Source organism: Dufourea novaeangliae, unplaced genomic scaffold (genome assembly GCF_001272555.1).
Source record: "Dufourea novaeangliae isolate 0120121106 unplaced genomic scaffold, ASM127255v1 scaffold108, whole genome shotgun sequence".
NCBI lineage: Eukaryota > Metazoa > Arthropoda > Insecta > Hymenoptera > Halictidae > Dufourea > Dufourea novaeangliae.
The window spans coordinates 548,385-567,900 of NW_015374014.1; the positions used below are offsets into that span (position 1 = coordinate 548,385).

Sequence of the window (19,516 nt, forward strand, 5' to 3'; positions counted from 1 at the left end):
CGATTTAAATTTATAAAAGCGATTCAATGAATTGCGTGAATTAATGTAATGAATTAAATGACATTTCACACAAAGTTAGTAAACTATTCTTATGTTCTGTTAAAGATTATAGAGTCGACGTAATAAATTGCTTCTATAATATCTGACTATAGGAACCATCTGCATGCTAAACTCAGAATCAATTCTCACCGTGTAGTTCGGTGTTCTGGTTTGGGATTGTTATTACTCGATCAAATTGACATTTTTGCTCTTTCCAGAATCGTACGTTCCCACTTTTCATTGGAGTTACGATTCAATTACTTCCGCGTCGATCTTTTCCGCAAATCGCACTTGAGGAGCTGGACATGTTTCGAATGAACTGTTTCCAAAGGTTGCAGGAACATGACCAAATGAAACTACCGCCAGGGTTCAGTCTCGTTGTACATTCTTTCTATGTTGTCTCGTAACATTTTTTCCTGGTCTGTAAAATTAGACAAAATTTATGTTAAAGAATTGTAAGATACCAGAGAATAGGTGTTAATCAGCGACAATCATTTTGTAAACATAGAGAATGAGATATGAAAGTCAAATACAGTATACGGCAATTTCACTACATTTTTACACGATCTTCGGGTATCCAGATTCTGCCTGTTAAAACTATTAGATTAGGGTTTGTATTTAAGGAAAATGAGAGAAATTCGTTTATACAGATTTAATAGAGTTAATAAAAAAATCGACAATAATAAACTAAGGAGGTAGTACCATATCGGGGCCATAAATAGAGGATTAGGGCCCAGTGATCAAATAAGTATAGCATGGCAATATAAAAGCAATGCTTAACCTGCACCCCGTACAGTGGTGTGCAAAGCACTCATTATACGTGTCGAAATACGCGTCAGAATTTCTTGAAACCGATCAAAACGAACAGGCACTACGTGGCAAGTAATAAATGTTGTTTCTAACTGGCTATATTTCGTCGAAAACTAGAAATCTTGATATCGAGAAACGCGGGACAAAGCGACCACCAGGCCATAATATGTGAGGTGCGCGGATTTATGCGCAGAGCACAGCCATCAAGAACCTCTGCAGTCAGGAAGTCGAAGGTGGGAGCATTCAGCTCTCGGATTAGGGCTTGTTGCTCCCTACGTAGCAACGGAGGTCTATCCGATCACCAATTTGGTTTTCGGAAGGTTCGCTCAACTGTGAATGCCGTTAATCTGGTCGTCGACAACGCAAGGAAGGCGATCGCAGGAAGGAGGTGAAAGAGAGGAGCTGACTGTACTGCGCGGTCATGAGGCTTGGTATCCGAAATGCCTTCAACGCCGCGAGTTGGAGCTGCATCCTGGAGGCCTTGCGTCATATGGGTGCCCCGGAATACGTAAGGAGAAACGTCGGAGATTACTTCAAAAACAGGATCCTGCTCTACAGCCCCGACGACGGAACAAGGACCTACAAGGTCACGGAAGCAGTCCCTCAATGCTCTGTGCTGGGTCCGCCGATATGAGACGTGTTTTATAACGAGGTACTCAGGCTTCAAATGCCGGAAGGGCGAAGATCATCGCATTCGGCGATAACATTGTCATCCTGGTGGTGGCGAAAACCCTGGAAGAGATCGGACAGATCTCTAACGAGGCGGTCGCCGTCATACGGCAGTGGCTGGCATCGGTTGGACTGCAACTCGCGGATGAAAAAGCCGAGGCGGTGCTCATCACCGGCAGGAAGTAGTAGGGAAACCATTACAGTTTCGGTCAGTGAGTACAAAATAACTTCCGGCGGTTCGCTGAGGTACTTCGGGGTTCGGTTGTGCGACAGGCTTCGTTTCCGAGGCCACCTAACATGTACCAGCAAAAAGGCGGCAAGGGCAACGACGGCGTTATCACGCTTAATGCCGAACATCGGTGGGTCCAAACAGAGCAGAAAACCCCTACTTGCGAGCGTGGTAACCTCGATCCTTCTGTACGCAGCACTTAGCTGGGTGTAAGCGTTGAGCACGGCCACATACAAGCGATGTGTCATTGCGATACATCGAAGGAGTGTTCTGAGGGTGGCCTGCGCCTTCCGCGCCGTGTCCTGCGACACAGCATGTGTGATAGTCGGCACGATGCCCATTGAAATTCTGGCGGACGAGCGACGTCGATTGTTTCATAGGGGAAAATGAAAAGACGACGACATGACATCTGCCTAGGAGAAAGCTGTGTCTCAAGAGTATAGTCGCAAAGCTGTTAGGAATTATCCCCAGGTGGAAGATGGACCCACCATCTGATCCCCGTGCTGAATCCGTGGCTGGATCCGTAACAAGCCGAGGTTGGTTACTACCTCACGCAGATGTTGACGAGACATGGTTGCTTCTGGGCGTACCAATATTGTTTCAGACGGGACAACAGTTCTGCATGTCCAATATGTCACGATATGGAAGAAGACGCGAAGCACGTTTTCTTCGTTTGCCATCGCTTTGACAGCCAAAGGAGCGTACTGCAAGGAAGACTTGACCGAGCCATCACCCTGGAGAACATCGTCACGCTCATGCGGAACACCGAAGAAGCATGGAACGCGATCGATGAGTATGCGCTGATCCTTCTCAAACAAGTACGCCTCAAAGAATGGAATAGGAAGCGCGTGTTAGGGTAGCGCGAAGAAAGATGCTGCTGCAATAGCAACCCTGACCGCGAAGTAATGCTTGACGGCGGTTCCGTGAAAGACACAGGAAAGAGAATGTGACAAGCGAGACGGTTTTTAGTGGGTGAAAATCCCACAACCCACACAGCACGGGCTCGTGGAGTCTGGAAGATTATCCGCCCACCCTCCGAAAAAAACACATACACACACACACACACACAAAAGAAAAGTGTCACAAGCCTAGAATATGTAATATGTTAATGAAGTGACACTAGTGCCATTTCGCTCGAAGTATTAGACTTCATATTATGACGTTTTTCTGGATGATGGATCTACGTATCATAATATACTTCACGCAACAAAATAAAAATTGAAAATTGACTTGTGATACTTTTCTCGCGGGGGTACGATATATTGAATATTAGGCTTACCTTTCGTTAAATTAGCGATCACGCACTGTTTCCTAAGGAATTCTAAGCACAGGGTTCGCGACAGGCCAAATGCGTGCATATTACAAGTAAACGTTCTGTAAAACGAAAAAATTCGAAATTAATTCTATCGAAAATGTTAGAATCTACCAATATGAAAGCTGTTTGCTCATTAAAGTGTTTACCCTAATTGCCCGAAAACGATGTTAGCCTGAAATCTTCGATCCTCAACAGCTATGGCTTCCTGGTCGAGGGATTTGGGTCTCGGGGGAACTGGCCTCGAAGCTCGTTCGCACTGCACCGCGTCGAAAAACGCTGCCGTCCAGAATCTCATCGACGTCCAAATCGGTTGTACTCGCAGATGCGTGTACAAGTATTCTCGATACGGCTCCAATCCGGGTACTTCAACTGGTTGAAACGTAAAAGAATACACGAGTAAAAATTTAATTGTTTGGCACAAACTCCATAGAAAACTCATCGATTTTCTATTCTAAGGGTGATCAAAAAATGGTTTAGAACTCGAACAGTAGATGGTACCCACCAAATGGAGGAAAAAGATCCTAAGGAACATTACTCGAAAAATGAATGTTTCCAAATTTATAAACAATTTTCTCGTTTCAGTTAAAGTGAGTAGCTTGCTTCCTTCGGGACCTAATATGTTTCATAGAAGCAATGGATTATCCGACCACTTCTTCTTTTCGTGATAATGTATTTTTTACATGTCCTCCTCTCATTTCGCCACTCATTTGACGCCTTCGTATGAAAAAAACGAAAAATTGTTTATAGCTTTGAAAATATTAATTTTTTTTTCCATGTTTATTAGGGCTTTTTTTCTCCATTTGTCGCGTATTATCTACCTTTAAAATTCTGAACGTTTTCTTGTTGTCACCCTGTATAACATTGGAAGATGAATGAAAAATTAACTTAATACCTTCGTGGTAGAATGTGAAGCACATATTCATGAGACTTTTCGCTGGTGCAAAGTCGTCGGCTTCGTGACACTCGAAGAGCGCCACTGCAAAATGTTGCGCCAATGAATAAAACGAAGCCTCTGTAACGCAAGGACGGGCTCTTCTCGCATTCACTACTCTCGCGAACCATATTCTACCAGATTCTGTCTGCAATGTGTCCATGTATAATATCTCTGGTTAAATAGGACGAGAGTTATCATAATTATTGTAGACTACGGATGTCTATATACGGCTTGTTCAAAACTATTATGAATTGAAGGTAAAACAGCAAGTTTTCGTATGGTATTCACGCTTTTTATCAACCAATTATTGAAAGTAGCTTCAATTTTAGCAAAAAGGTTTTGATGAAGCTATTATAATAGGTATAGACATCAAATAATTCCAACATATTTGACACGTACTTTTTTTACAAGTACGTACTTGTTCAAACAGTGAAGCTACTCTTTCAATTTTAGGCCGAAAAAGTTATTTACCTGTATGCATAAAAAATAAAGGTAAATAGAGACGCTATAAAATATGCAGTTGTTTTTATCATTTATAAAAAAACATTTTTTTATGTCAATCTGTCGATCATATCGAAGGCTTTTCACGTTCAATAGTAAAATATATAAGCTTTTGCAACTGTGTTATGCTATTTAAAAAATAACGTCCCTATTGTCACTGCACAATTTTTAATATATGTACCAATACTCAGAATTACAGTACATTAGGGTGGATTTTATTTTTCAACCAACGAATTTGTTTTCGGAACACCCGCTAGGATTATTACACTAGCTGAAAAAATAATGTGTGAAAAATTTTACATCGATCGGATAAAGGGAACTCGTGTCTCATCGAACTTGAAAATTTGTTACTTTTGAAACTTGTTTCCCTCCATTGTAGTACATCGTAAATATACGGTTTTATACATCGTTGAATTAGTTTTCTTTATGCTCTATAAAAATACGAAAAGAAAATATAAAATCACCGCGAAAAAAAGTCGCCACCTTCAAATCCCAAAACTTGGCGTCAAAAACAAAATTTTTTCTATAGCATTGTATTCACTTCATCCAACAGTACAATTTTTGTTTTAGACACTTTTTCATGTATGTATAAATAAAGAAGATATTTCGACATTTTCGTTTATGTGCCTTCATATCTTATAAAAGATAGCAGATTTCAGTATTGTAATGAAGTGACTCATACTTTCATCAAGATTGTAGTTTCTTAATTATTTAATATTACTGTTAGTTCCTGCGTATAGAATAGTTTGCATGAATACTCTTGAAAATTTTGAACATTTGCATAGGTAGGCAGTCCAAACCCTCCAGTATCCGTTAGCTTTCGACCTGCTCTGAACACAAGACCTAGCTTCGAAATCGAAGGTATACAGGGTGTACCTTATCATCCCGTCTAACGAGGAGCACATAATCAATCCATTTTGTATCGATCCCTCATGTTCAATTGACAATTGCCAAGAAGGTATCCTGTATAACAGGGACAATATTGTTCACTTTTTATTAGCCAATATTAAAATTACCTCACCAGTAAGTAAACTGTTGATTGATACTGGAATAATAGACGCCAAAAACCTTCGCGATGCCAAACCAAATTTGGGTCAAATCTTAATAACACCCCACAGAAAACATCTGATATTTAGTATTATCGCGAAACAAAATCATTTTGATTCAATTGACTCCTTATTACCCCATCTCTGTTTTAAAAATCTACGTAGCCACCACTAGCGCGGGAACTCGGCTGACAAACTCGCGTTCTGATTGGTCGAGGTTTTTCGTTAATATCTCGGTAACGAAGTCTCAGATTACATTGTTGCTAAGGAAAAACTTGTTCCAATTCACCCCCCGAGTGCCCCATTTCCGGGTCGGACAACATTATTGTTACACCCTGTATACAACCCCGGGCACCATATTTGGCATTATCGACGGATTATCGACATTATTTCTTGGTTACCGATGATTATCTGCATGATCGTGTCATCTCTCCTCATCAACATCTTTGCCTTGCAGATGCACCAATTTTTGAGACAGTTAGCACAACTCTTGCGAATGTCTACTTCTCACACAACCATCGGTAGAGGTTATGCGTCTCTGTGACGTTCGAGTTCTCCATCACCACGAGCCTTATTGGAGTTGCGTACGTACATTGGAGGGCTGACTGTTTTCATTTGAAAAACCAGAAAGCATTAAAATTTTATGTAACAACAAGAAAACGGTGCAACTGACACTCACAGGAGTAGGCGTTCTACGACTTCACAACAACAATCTTTCTATGTCCCAAATGTTACATTAAATCTCAACAATATATCGCCTGTTTTAGATGAATTTGCACAGGAAATCCCGCAATCAATTTTGAATGCAGAAACAACAGCTAACCCAAGGGAAGATGTTACGGAGAATTGGAATGAACGCAACTTCGAAGGGTCATTAGGAGATGTCGAGAAGGAAATCGAACAACTCGCAGAACATCACAGACCTCGCCAATACCGCAACACAATGCTGTACTCTGGATTTGGTCTAACAACACTAATAATCATATTAAGCCATTTAATAGCACACATCATAGTCCCCCGATTGAAGACTGCTTCATGCTTCTGTAAGAAACTTAAGGTGAGCCGAGATAATCACAATATGGAAGCAGACGCCGACAACCGAAGAAGATCGCCAATATGCCGAACCAATGATCGTATCAACAACTGAAGAAAAGAATCCGATTCCATCTACGCGACAGCTACCCACACAATGCGTAAGAGTTACATAATTTTCATGTTTTCCATTTTGATTCACACCCACATTAACACCTTGTAGAATGTAGCTGTAGATATAACTGAGAGAAAAAAAAACACAAACATCCGAATTCGGTAATTCGTAAATTCGAAGTACATCATCGAGGACGATGACTAAATTTTAAGGGGGCGGGGTGTTACGTCCCACCCGTTATACTTCCGGATAAAATTCGCACACAGGTCGTAACAATGACAAAAAAGTGGAAAAGAACACGAAACTGAAAATGGTCAAGACGATTGATGTAGATGTCTACATTCACAGAGATATTGAATACTTCATTTCACAATGTTCAATAAATTTCTTTGAAAGATTCTCAATTTCTTCTGAATTTTTAAAAAATGATCCCGATTTGTGGAAGGATGAGAATGATTTCAAATACGAATTAAGCATCGCTCAAGAAGTAAACGTTGTAAACGACACTGCCGAATGTGGTGACAAATTTATACAAGACTATAATAAAATATTAACACAAAATTAGACAGAAAAGCAATACAGATTGCAAATTGTTGCTGAAAATAGAAAACAGTTTCCGGATGTAAAAAAACAGACATTATCAAAAGATATATAAAATATTTCAACGAAATATTGAAAAGGATATTTTTAAATCACGAAGATACCTTCTTTTTTTTCTCCTCTAAATTTTCTTTTTGATTATAACACAGTTTTTTGTATAATAAATATGCAGTATATTGTATATGTAAATAATATATTGTAAATGTCTTTGTGATTAATAAAGATATGAAAGAATTCCTTAAATGAAATTTGTACTGTTCGATGAAGTAAATATAATGCCAAAGAAACAATTTTTCTTGAAACTCAACTTTTGAGATTCCAAGATCATGATACATTTTCAACTTTAATCTTGTATTTTCTTCTCGTAACATTATAGAGCACAAAAGTACAAATTAAATTATGTCTCAACACGTATATTTACGATGTACTATAACGAAGAAAAACAAGTTTCTAAAATTCAACAATTATCAAATTTGATGAGCCACGGGTGTCACAATCCAAGCGTGTGTCCCGAAAGAAATTCGAAAATTTTTTTTCGTCCATAGTATCTAAGGTCCACCCTACAGTACATACGGTATAAATTTTTGCAATACAACCATAAGATTTTAATTCTATACAATAATATTAATTATAACGGGAAACTGCTTCGATGACTTAGGACACTTATAGAAAATAAATTGAATAATTGACACCGAATTCGTAATTTATAACTACTAATTTAATTGTATCATATTTTTTAGTAACGAAGGAGTTTTTTGAAGATTTTTGAAAACAAGTCAGTCGGACAGTTATTTAAAATTTCCAATGAAACTTCCAAACGTTTCACTTTTGTTACTTTAACATATACAGGGTGGGACAATAACTATGTCCACTTTGAATATTGCCGTTATTTGTAATAATATGAAAAAATGTTATACACAAAACTTACACGGTATAGAGGGGGACATATTGTGCCACAAACATTTTCTGCGCGGGTGAAGGCATAGAGGAGATTTCAAGGTCATCTCTATTTTTTTTTTAACGGAATACTATTTCTTTTTTATCGCGATGTGATAACCGGTGTTGAGACGACTTCAGCGAGCTATCATTGAAGGTCAGGAAGGTCAAATGTGTTAGTAAAATAAACTTTCTTACATTACAGGAGATGCTCGAAGTGGTGACAGTTTGAGTCAATGCAAAGTTGCAATCTTCGTATCGCTGCAACACGTGCATGTCTTATCGTTCCTGAACTTATTCTAGCACATTCTGCAATTATCCGTTGTTTCATATTTTCTGGTGTAGTGGGTACTTCTTGATAAACAGCATTTTTCAATGCTCCTCAGAGCAAATGAAAAAGTCCAGTTAAATCTGGAGAATGAGGTGGCCAATGAACTAATCCTCCACTTCCTATTCATTTATTTGGGTAAAGTTCGTTCAGTGTATCTCTTACTCTCCGAGCATAATGTGCTGGACACCCGTCTTAGTCCCTAATCTACTTCGTATAAAGTGTGCATATCGTTCGCCAGTAAGATTTCCATCGATAAAATGCGGTCCGATTAATTGATCACCAACGATTCCACACCACACGTTAACTGACCATTGTCGTTGATGCTCAACTTGTAACCAGTGTGGATTATCGATATTCCAATAATGCATATTATGCAAATTAAGATTTCCATGGTTAGTAAACGTAGCTTCATCGGTGAACAGTATTGAAGAAAAAAATGTTTCATCGATTTGTATTATGACAAAATGCAACACGATTCATAAAATCCGTACTGTGTAACTCTTGACGAAGAGTAATACGGTATGGATGAAATTTATGCCGTGCAAGTATTCGTAGTACGCTCCTTTTACTGATAGCCGACTCACGTTCAATCTGTCGAGAACTGATCTGCGGGTTATGAGTTGCAACCGATAGAACACCAACTTCATTTCTTTCATCAGTTGCTCTTTTACGACGACTGCTCTTACGAGTACCCGAATTTCCGGTTTCTCTCAATTTTTCGCACAATCTTTGAAATGTTTGGTGCGAAGGATGTCGACGGTTTGGATATCCTTCAGCATACAAGGATTGAGCTCTTATCGAATTTTGTCGCATTTCTCCATAAATAAGGATCATTTCCACTTGCTCTTTGAAAGAAAACTTTATTTTGATAATCACGCAGCTACTTGACTTAGCAATCGACCGAGACTGACTACCGATTCATGTTAATGTTACGAACTGATGAGATGTTTACATTTCTAGCTATACGCGATGTATTGCCGCAACATAAACAATGTTACAAGACCATTTTAAAGTAGACCAGTTTATGTAAAAGTGAGGGTTTATGAAATAATACGGCATGTGCTAGAATAAGTTCAGAAACGCCAAGACATGCACGCGATGCAGCGATACGAACATTGCAAGTTTGCATTAACGCAAACGGCCACTACTTCGAGCATCTCCTGTAATGTAAGAAAGTTTATTTTACTACCACATTTGACCTTGCATGACCTTCAATGATAGCTCGCTGAAGTCGTCTCAACACCGGCTATCACATCGCGATAAAAAAAAATAGTATTCCATTAAAAAAAAAATAGAGATGACCTTGAAATCTCCTCTATGCCTTCACCCACGCAGAAAATGTTTGTGTCACAATATGCCCCCCTCTATACCGTGTAAGTTTTGTATGTAACATTTTTCGTATTATTACAAATAACGGCAATATTCAAAGTGGACATAGTTATTGCCCGACCCGGTATAATAATTTTTAAAAATACGTACAAGAACCATTTGGCCGAAGTTCGCTTTTTGTTCTTGATCAATAGTGTTTGGAGCGTCGAACAGAAGAGGTACAAAGGATTTCATGAAGTCCGCGGCGGCTTCCTCAGACAGGCTGTCTGCTGATAGACTGGAAGCCCAAGATTGTAGTGATCCCGATGAACCTGAATTATAGATATTACAACTGTAATCATTGACAATATACCAAGTAGTCGATACAGAGAGTATAAATACAGTATCCCCTCTTTATATTCAAGCTTTATCGATCTCTTCGTAATCACATCTTCGTTTCAAACACAGTAAACAATAGTTCATATTCTCACAGCTCATCTCCAGCACACACCCCCACCACGGGAAACAGAAATAAGGAGGACTATACATATAAGAAGCTCAGTCTTGCCACGTAGGGCTCAGTAGCTCAGTAGAACAGTAGAACAGTAGAATAGTAGATCAGTCAATCGTTGGTCAGTCGATCGAGTGTCCATCTTTGTTCGAATTACGCGTTTTCCTATTGTACATTTTCGATTACGATACTGACATTGTATTTTCAAAGTTTCGAAATAACCGTTTTTCTTCAAAACGCGCTTGCAGCTCTCTCGACCACGACAATATAAATCAGGCTATGATTTAGTCTCCTCAACGATGAGGATCGCAAAATCGTGCCCATTACTCTCTATAGTCGCGTTGTCCGTACCACGTATAGTGTCATTAGAGGGAGAGAATACTGTCCTTTACTGTATTTCTAAAGTTTGCTTATCCACGACAAATAGATGGAAGAAACAAACGTTTATAGTTATTAAATCCGGGGAACAAAGTACTTCAGACAATATTTTTCCACTATACTCAACTTTCTCAGTAAATAACTCTCATTATTAAACTTCAAATTACATGTGTTCATAGCATAATTAATTGTCTAAAACTCAATACATTAGAATATTTGATAAACTTTAATATCAATTTCATATTACTGGAATCCCGGTAGAACCCTTAACACAGTAATCAAATTTTTATTTGATCTCAATTTCTGCAAACCCATCTGTCAAAATTTGTTTGTTATGTTCAAAAAATTGCTTCTATATTTAAAATACTCTTTTTACCTGATCTCTGCCACATTCTTCGCCCATCCATATTCGAATCTAGGCTCGTGCTGGGGCCGTAGCCGTCTTGATCGCTCGTCGAGTCGCTGCTACAGGGCATATCTGAAATAACTCTTCTAATTTACTGGTAACGCGTCTACTCTCCTAATTAATACTCTTTGTACTGTACATGTGTGTCACGCCAAGTCTGTTGCTTTGACACTTTTAGGTACGCCTCTAATCTAATGTTCCAAACGAAGACATAGAAACGACAAAAGTACAGTGGCGCTATCGTACTATGAGACAGTAAGGATCTTTGCACACATTTCAAGAGTGTAGATCGTATAAGCGTAAATTGTTGCGTTCAAAAAGATTTGGGGTTCAAAATGCTCCTAAAATGGGGAATTCTAATTTGGATTCTAATAGGGGAGCAGTTTTTACTATAAGGTTGTTCCATATGAAATGTCGGTTTTAATGATCGATAAGTTTGAAATTTAATGTTCAAAGTAATCTACTTCGAAAATTTAGTAGTCAGATTCAAAGGCTCCATAAAACTTTTTGTCTACGGTTTTGATACTTTTTTTATGAAAATTAAAAAATTCACTTTCAAGAATTTAGGTTCTTAATAGTAATTGTATGAACATACATAGGCATATTTCACTTTGGAATGTAAATAATCATTCTTTAACTAATAATGTTCTTTGAAGTTGAATAAAATACGGAGTTCCACTAAAAAAAATCGGCATTTGATACGCAACAACCTACTATACATGTATAGTACTATACATATGTATAAGTAGGAGCAAATCATAAATGATTGATGATTCCGAATGATTCTTCTAAAAAGTTATTATAAAAAAGTTTATATTTCATCTTTCTTTATATTCTTTACCTATTTTTAATTTTACTTGTATTTTGGTGTTATTGAGTTACTTTATACAGTAATTGAACCAAGAATTTACGAGAAATTCCATTTTACAAGTGTGAATAATTGTAAGTTACTATCAATAAATAATGAATGTACAGTAGACTCCCGTATAACGCGAATTCATACAACGCGTAATCTATTAATCGCGTTATACGGGAGTCCACTGTATATTTACGAACCGATACATATTTTGACTTTTAGTAATCAATAAAAAATAGTGCTCTTTTTTTGTGCCTTACAGTGTCTTTTTATATATGTACATTCCTTTATAAATTAATTAACTAGTGAATATTTATATGATGTAAATATTTTATAATATAGTATTGACTTTCCTCTAAATTTGTTATACAATACTACTATTATGAATACGTTCTGTCATGAATAAATTACATATTTTTTAAATTGTCAATGTATATTAACTAAAAAGCGTGGGATTTCACAAAGTTCTGTCTACAATTCAGAATGACTCCAAAAACAAACAATAAATCTTCACGAATAGACAATTTTACGCAGAGATGAATTCACAAGAAAGCGTACAACAGGATACTTTCCACGAAGGGATTACGTTTTCCACAAACTCTGCAGGGATCTAAATAGACACTATTGTATTTGCACCGAGGAAAAACTGTCGACGATATTTCAGCTGCCTTTGCCCTATACAGGGTGTAACAAAATTCCTGGTATAAAAAAATATTCCGAAATTTTAGAATTGTACATATTACGTGCGAAGTTTCACTTGTTTTCTTGTTTTCAAATACTACTGGATCATAAGGAACGTAAAATTTATGCTATCAATTACTATCTCTGTTAATAAAAAAACATAGATTGTCGCGACACAAAGCAGGTAGGCCATGGTCACAGCGATCATCGTCTTTTAGGCCTTGGGTCGTCAATACTGACATAAACGGGGATTTCTGAACAGCCGCACGTCACATTTGTGCAAAACACTCACTGTCCTAAGACCATTTCTTTATTGTATTTCGCCGCTGACTTCAATGAATCCCAGAAACAATACATAGACAAAGCCCCACTTCTTCCACCTCATAGTACCATTTCTTCCACAACATACACCAACGAAAATTCTGCATTTTCCACCAATCACAAGTCGATCTCTTGCAATACGCGACTACGCACATAACCACCAGACAGAACACATTCAACCACCATCCGAAACATATCTATCAGACAGACCAAACACAATCATTACACACATTTACATACATCACATTTTGTTATGTTTATATTAAAGTTTAAGTGTGTTACAATGTAGTGTTAACGTATTCAAGTGTCATAATACCATCATTCTCATTTACATCGTTTTCAACGAACAATGACAAATCCCGAGTTTATCATGGGTATGCCGCAACATAGGTAACGGTATGGTATTATTTGTTTTGTATTAATTTGACTACCGCCTATCCTAATAAATGAACCAACAAAAAATGAACTGCATTTCTTCAAACTTTGTCTATTTTTCATGTAATTAAAAGTTATAATATTCAATAAAGTCAGTAATATTCATTCTTTATCTCTAACACCCTTAACTATTTGACAGAAAAAGGAACGGGAAAATGTTTGAATTATAATAACAGGTTGAAGTAATCTTATAAAATGAAGCCGCCCCGCGGACGCGCGAGTTTACGGGGTCATTGCCGCGGTGAGCCCTCGCGCTGCCCGCGGAGCTGCCGAGCTGAGGTGGTGGCACTGGGGGTGCCATCCCTATGGCGGCTAGCCCAGAGGGGGACAGTGTCGAGTGGTGACCCCGCGGCACTGTAGGAAGGAGGAGGCGAGACGGACTAACAGCCGTCCCTGGGAACACCATCCCCCCCCTACTGAGGAGAACCCCGTCCCCGTTGGGGGAGGAACATGGGCGGGGCTGGTCGCGAAAGTGTGCTTCTGCGTGACGAAAACCCGCACAGGCCGTTTTCGCCCTCAGCGGAGAGGGTGTCGCCTTCTCAAGATTTTCCCCCAGTCAAAAAAAAAAAGAAAGGAAAAGAAATCTAATCAAATAAAATCGACTAACAAGGAAACTTCGGCAACTCTATTCTTTTAAAACTGTACTGATTTATAGGGGACCTCATCAGAAATATCAGGCACCCCTAAACGTTAATCTGCGTTCTCCTATTTTTCAGAATGTGTACCTGAAGAACTACAGTAGACATATAAAAATGGTGAGTATCATAATTTACTGGCTTTTTATGCTGTATAAATCTGTGCAATGAAATTGTTAAAAAGTTGTTGTTCATTTGAATAAATAATTGAATGAATTTTTAAGAATTTAGTCCACAGTTTTATACAGCATTAAATTTTCATTCAAACAATTTTTTTATATCTATTGTATTATTCAAGATATATAGGCAAATAACAAAACACTTACTAACGTTTAAGGGGTGTTTTCATCCTCAATAACCAATAAGGAGCAAAAAAAAGTTGCCTAGTACATATTTCTATTAAGGTTCCCTACAGACGTACAATGTTTAAAAAATATCGGAAACTTCGTGTTATCAAAATTATTTTATAAGTCGAATTTTTTCGAACATAAAGCTGCAGATGGAAAATTTTATTGTAGTTTTCGTTTTGTTGTTTGCCGTGGAAGCAACTCATTGTCGATTATACCGCGAATTTTGCTGCGCCCTTTATGTTGCAGCGTTTCTTCACTGGACCATTAATGAAAATATTAAGCCCCTGCAAACGTTCTGATCATTTCTAGTACATATACATAACATAGCAACATTTAGTTTGAAAAAAAGGTTTATTGCATGTTACTATGTGCTTATAACTGGATTTTATAGGTTTGAAATAATATGTGTGATCAATTTCTCAGGATGAAAAAGTCTTTCTCTTGTTGTCTTTTGAAAAAAGACAGTTGAATAGAATTTATGCAGTAATCTAATATTAGGTTCTTGCATAATAATTGACGTATTTAATATGGCAGAGTTTGAACGATTATGAGTTATTGGGAAACAAATATTTTTAATGGAAATTAAATCCATCTGTAATGATAAATTTTTGTCAACCAGTTATGCACTCCTTAATCCTACGTTCAATGATTTTAAGGTGGCTGAAACGAAGTTCATTGGAAAACGACATTTATTATGCAACAACATAATGTTCTACGGGTTGCGTTAAGAATTTGTTATTGATGACATTTCGAACGACAGTTCTCCTTCGATGCAACAAGAATAGTTCGACATTGGGATTTCGTGAGGAACGAACGACACCTGCCGTGGTTTACAGTACATTCACATCAACGTTCATTTACCTAAACGAAAAACGACCGTCTGATAGCGGGTCGGGGCCCTTGCTTTGCGACAAAAAAAGAATGAGATGTATTATATAAAATCATTCACACAAAAATAAAGTCGCTGTTGTGTTAAACATTGACAATAAAACAAATTTCTTGTGAACGGTTGTATTATTGTTAGAAAGATTTAATAATATCAGAAACAATAAGTACTTTAAAAAAAACGTCAGTGTTACAGAGATTGAAAGATTGTGGAACTGGATCTATGAAAGATTGTAGAATACATTCATATTTTACTAGAAAGAGAAAATAAGCTGTCAATACAAACGTTAAGCGTTAATAGAATATATTAAAGGAAACCTGAATTGTTTATACGCTGATGGTTAGTTTGTTATTAGATAAAAACTAGAAGTCTTACTTTTTCCCAGAATTTACAGCAGTACAAAATAGTTACGTAAATAAACAGATTAACATTGAATGCTAAAACTGGGTCGATGATATTGAATTTTCGTTTAATGAATCTTTATAGGCAATGTTTATCCACATAAAATCTCCGTGTATTAATGTAAAGAAAATATTCATTTTATCGCTCACCTGCTTTGTAATTTAATTTATCAAATGGATCGGGTCCTGTGGCTTTGATGTCCTTCTCTTGAAGGGGCTCTATGCTTTCCTGACTGTCCCTATCTGGACTATTATCTTCCTCGATTTTATTCTCCTGTTTTTTGGTCACAGCTGATCTCGAGGACGCTATTTCCTCGTAGGTCATCCCCGGAGGGTATTTCCTCATACACCGCGACACATTGGCGCTACCCTGACGCTCCAATTTGTGCCTCGCCATCGCTTCGTAGTCCTCATATGTTAAACCAGCTCCAAATCTGTGGATTACAATAAACTTTGAATCCTCTGAATTACATTCAAACTATTTTATTATTACATAACTATTGTATTTTATTACATTCTGATTTATTCACAAAATTGAATTTATTTTTCGTTTCTCAGCTTGATCTTCCTGATCCTCCTATGCATTTTGTCGATTTGCTAGTGTTAGACCGAGTTAGAGTGCAAGCGACTATAAAAAGGGTCGAAGGTTCAACTTCGTTGTCGTTGCGCCTTTAACAAATTCCCGGATCTAACGTTTAGGATAGTTACGAGAGTGTGACTCGTGATTATGTCGCTAAGTGAGAATTTATTATTCGTAAACTACAATGCTCGTGCGGTTGAGCAGATTAGTTTGCTAACCGCCGAAGTTATTTCGTAAGTTTAGAACCACAAAATACAAAATTAAGAACGATCTATCTTATCTAACTCTTCGACTAGATCGATTACAAAAGAACTGTTCTGATCGAAGGATTACAACGAACTGCTGATCGAATGATTAGAACGAAATGTTACATCGCCGATCGGTTACGTTACGGCCAACGCCCGGCGTTTTCAAACCGACCGGTGTTCTGTACCGAGATTGTTTCCTTCTCTCTCGCTCTCCCTTTCGTAGCAAGCCCTCCTGCTCGCACGCATAGCAACGCGTACGTGGCTCAGTTTCTATCGTACAAAGTCAGAGAAAAACAACAGTTACATTATGTTTTCTCCTCGTCGCCCTTGTACGAAGAATCATAATCGACTAACGACTTTGAACGGTAGATACCGGGTGCACCTCCGATACCGGCAACAACTTGTACCCCGAGTTTCTAACAGCTAGAAAAGTAACACATCTAAAAAGCCGTCACATTCAAGATATCTGAAGAAATTCATTCTATAAGTGATGAGATAGAAAAATTAAATAATGTTTAATTTAATAAAAGACTACTATAATAATGTTGTCAAAGAGTCAGATATAAAAGTTATCAAGGTTGTCCATTTTTTAATAATGAGCAATAGACACAATATTTGATTAGAGACCTTCAAATCCAAAAGACTATTAGCTACATTTTAAAAAAGAAACAATTTTTTCATTATTAAATGATTTGGTAATTAACAATTTTGTCGCCATAAAGCATTTCAAACCGATTTTTGGAAAAATCACTTTTATTAGTTGTGACACTTTTCTAAATAGCAAATCGGAGATTTTATTTATGTTAACGTTAACTACCTGTGGAAAGTCAGACAGGTAAAAGGAGGCAGTGAGTGATTTTTGACACAGAACAAAGTTTGGTGTATACACCAGAATACAAAACTTTTTGCACAATTTCCTATCTGAATTTCATAAATTTCATTTGTCAAACTTCATTTTCTATCATGGATGTTTCGTTAGCAGGGGGGAATATGCAAAACAGAATGCAAATATTAATAATAGAAGTATACAACCGTATAATTAAACACGATTTAGTAAAAGATTTGGAGGTTAGAAATTAGATACCTACTTAATATACAGGCTGTTGATAAAAATGTGGGACACTTTCACAGACTGGATTCTACATGCAAAACTAATTGTAAGATGAAAATCAAAACGGACGAAATTGGGTCCGAGGTTTCGTTCCCGAATTATTAATTGTTGAATATACGGGTGAAATATGCGTAAAATTCGTCTGGCGTAATAAGGTAGACTACTTGAACAGCCGATTCACAGCAGATACACAGGCTCGATCGATAACCTAGTTAAATTTAATGAATGAAACCAATTTGTGAAAGAGTTGAAAAGCGCGTCTCTAAAGAAGAATAACCCCTCGCATCAGATGTATTTTACACATATTTGGTCTCTACTTTCAATAATTAATAACTCTGAAGCGAAGCCTCAAACGCAATTTGGTCATTCTTGTTTTCGTCGGTTGTATACTTCTATTATTAATATTTACATTCTGTTTTGCAAAATACACGAAGATAAATATCAAAATTGTATGTGTTCTATTATCTGACAATTTGATTATTTGCACATTCATGTCTCCCATTTAATTCGGATAGAGGAGATCCTACTGTATCCAGAAGGATAATATAAAAATAACATCATTTTCCGCGTCCGTCACATGGAGCTAACGTTTAAGAAGATATTCGCCAGACAGAAACGTACCTGGGTAGCCTTAATTTCCTTCTGGCCAGGTGGTCCTCCTCTTTCTCAGTCTGAGGTGGTGCTTGTGGCGAGGAGGGCGGTGTCGACGGGGTCGTGGTCAATTCACTTTCTTCTAAACTGCTACTTAGAGCGGAGCCTATTCTACTTCCTAGACCCTGCAGGTACTCTCCACTGCCTCCCAGCGCAGACCTGACGGACTTAAGTGCACCTCTGGTTCGTCCAATTAGGGACGCTCCACCGGTGGATGGTGGAGCCGTTGTTACGTCTACCATCTTCTGTGACAACAAAGTTGGGTAAAATATATATGAATCACTAACTGCAGACAGGCGATATCTCAATTTTTGTTAAGTAATTCGCTTTTCAATAAAATACCACTTTTGTAGGCTGAATACACTGTTTGTTGTAGAAATGTTCATATTTATACGTTATCGAGTTAGCTATGGACGTAAATAAGATGCATTTACTACAGAAATGGGACATGTTCAAGAGATATCCCCTGAAAATTACAAGATTTTGACACGTCCCCTTTCTGTAGTTAGCAAGTTTATCAAGCAAAAGGCCAATACCAGCGCTTATAGGTTTGATACGTTGATATCTTTTCCGTACAATGATCACGCTACTAAAGGCTCCCATAGACGATAGGATTTGTCGTACGACAAGTTGCACAGGAAGTTGGATAGACGGTTAGGACGACAGATTTTTAGCTTGCCGTATTGCCTACAAGTCGTACGACCGCAGTATAAACGTTGCAACTGTCATTCAGACGGTCGAAGTGACCTAGTTGTTTTTGTATTAAAAACTTTTCGGATATTATACGTCATATCGACAAGCAGAGCGTCTGCAATACTTTATTCTCTAATTATTTCGACATGTGTAATATATAGACTATTTTATTTTAAATCTTACGTATAAGTGCGAGAATGAAATAGTACACATTGGTTGCATCAAGTTTTTAAAATGGTATTTCATTTGAGGGTTACTAAAAATAGCTTCAATCTGAGATTATATTATTGAGATGATTTTATTGATTCCAATTTATTTTCAGTTTATTCACAATGTTTTATGACGTGTTAAACTCCAATACGTTCATAGATATAATTATTTTTCTTAATTTTTGTTGTACGTCATTTTTCTGGTTTCTTGCGTTGTAGTGAAATTTCTTCCCTCGCGTTATTTTTAGTGTCAAAACATATTTAACACAGATATTTTAAACACAAGCTTCGGTTATTAA

General features: G+C 37.5%; 1 protein-coding gene across 2 annotated transcripts; it reads right to left on the reverse strand.

The window, feature by feature from the left end:
* Positions 1-206: 206 nt before the first annotated feature.
* LOC107188800 (uncharacterized protein KIAA0513) lies at positions 207-18,557 on the reverse strand. 2 transcript variants are annotated; one of them, XM_015577162.1, is made up of 9 exons: positions 18,286-18,557; positions 15,876-16,159; positions 15,300-15,341; positions 11,131-11,232; positions 10,037-10,197; positions 3,955-4,141; positions 3,209-3,431; positions 3,027-3,121; positions 207-460 (listed from the first exon to the last, which is right to left on the reverse strand). In XM_015577162.1, the coding sequence occupies exons 1-9, from the start codon at positions 18,555-18,557 to the stop codon at positions 396-398; spliced, it is 1,431 nt and encodes a 476-aa protein (XP_015432648.1). In that variant the 3' UTR covers positions 207-395. The 2 variants fall into 2 exon arrangements, with proteins under 2 accessions (XP_015432648.1, XP_015432647.1); XM_015577161.1 differs by lacking the exon at positions 15,300-15,341.
* Positions 18,558-19,516: the final 959 nt, after the last annotated feature.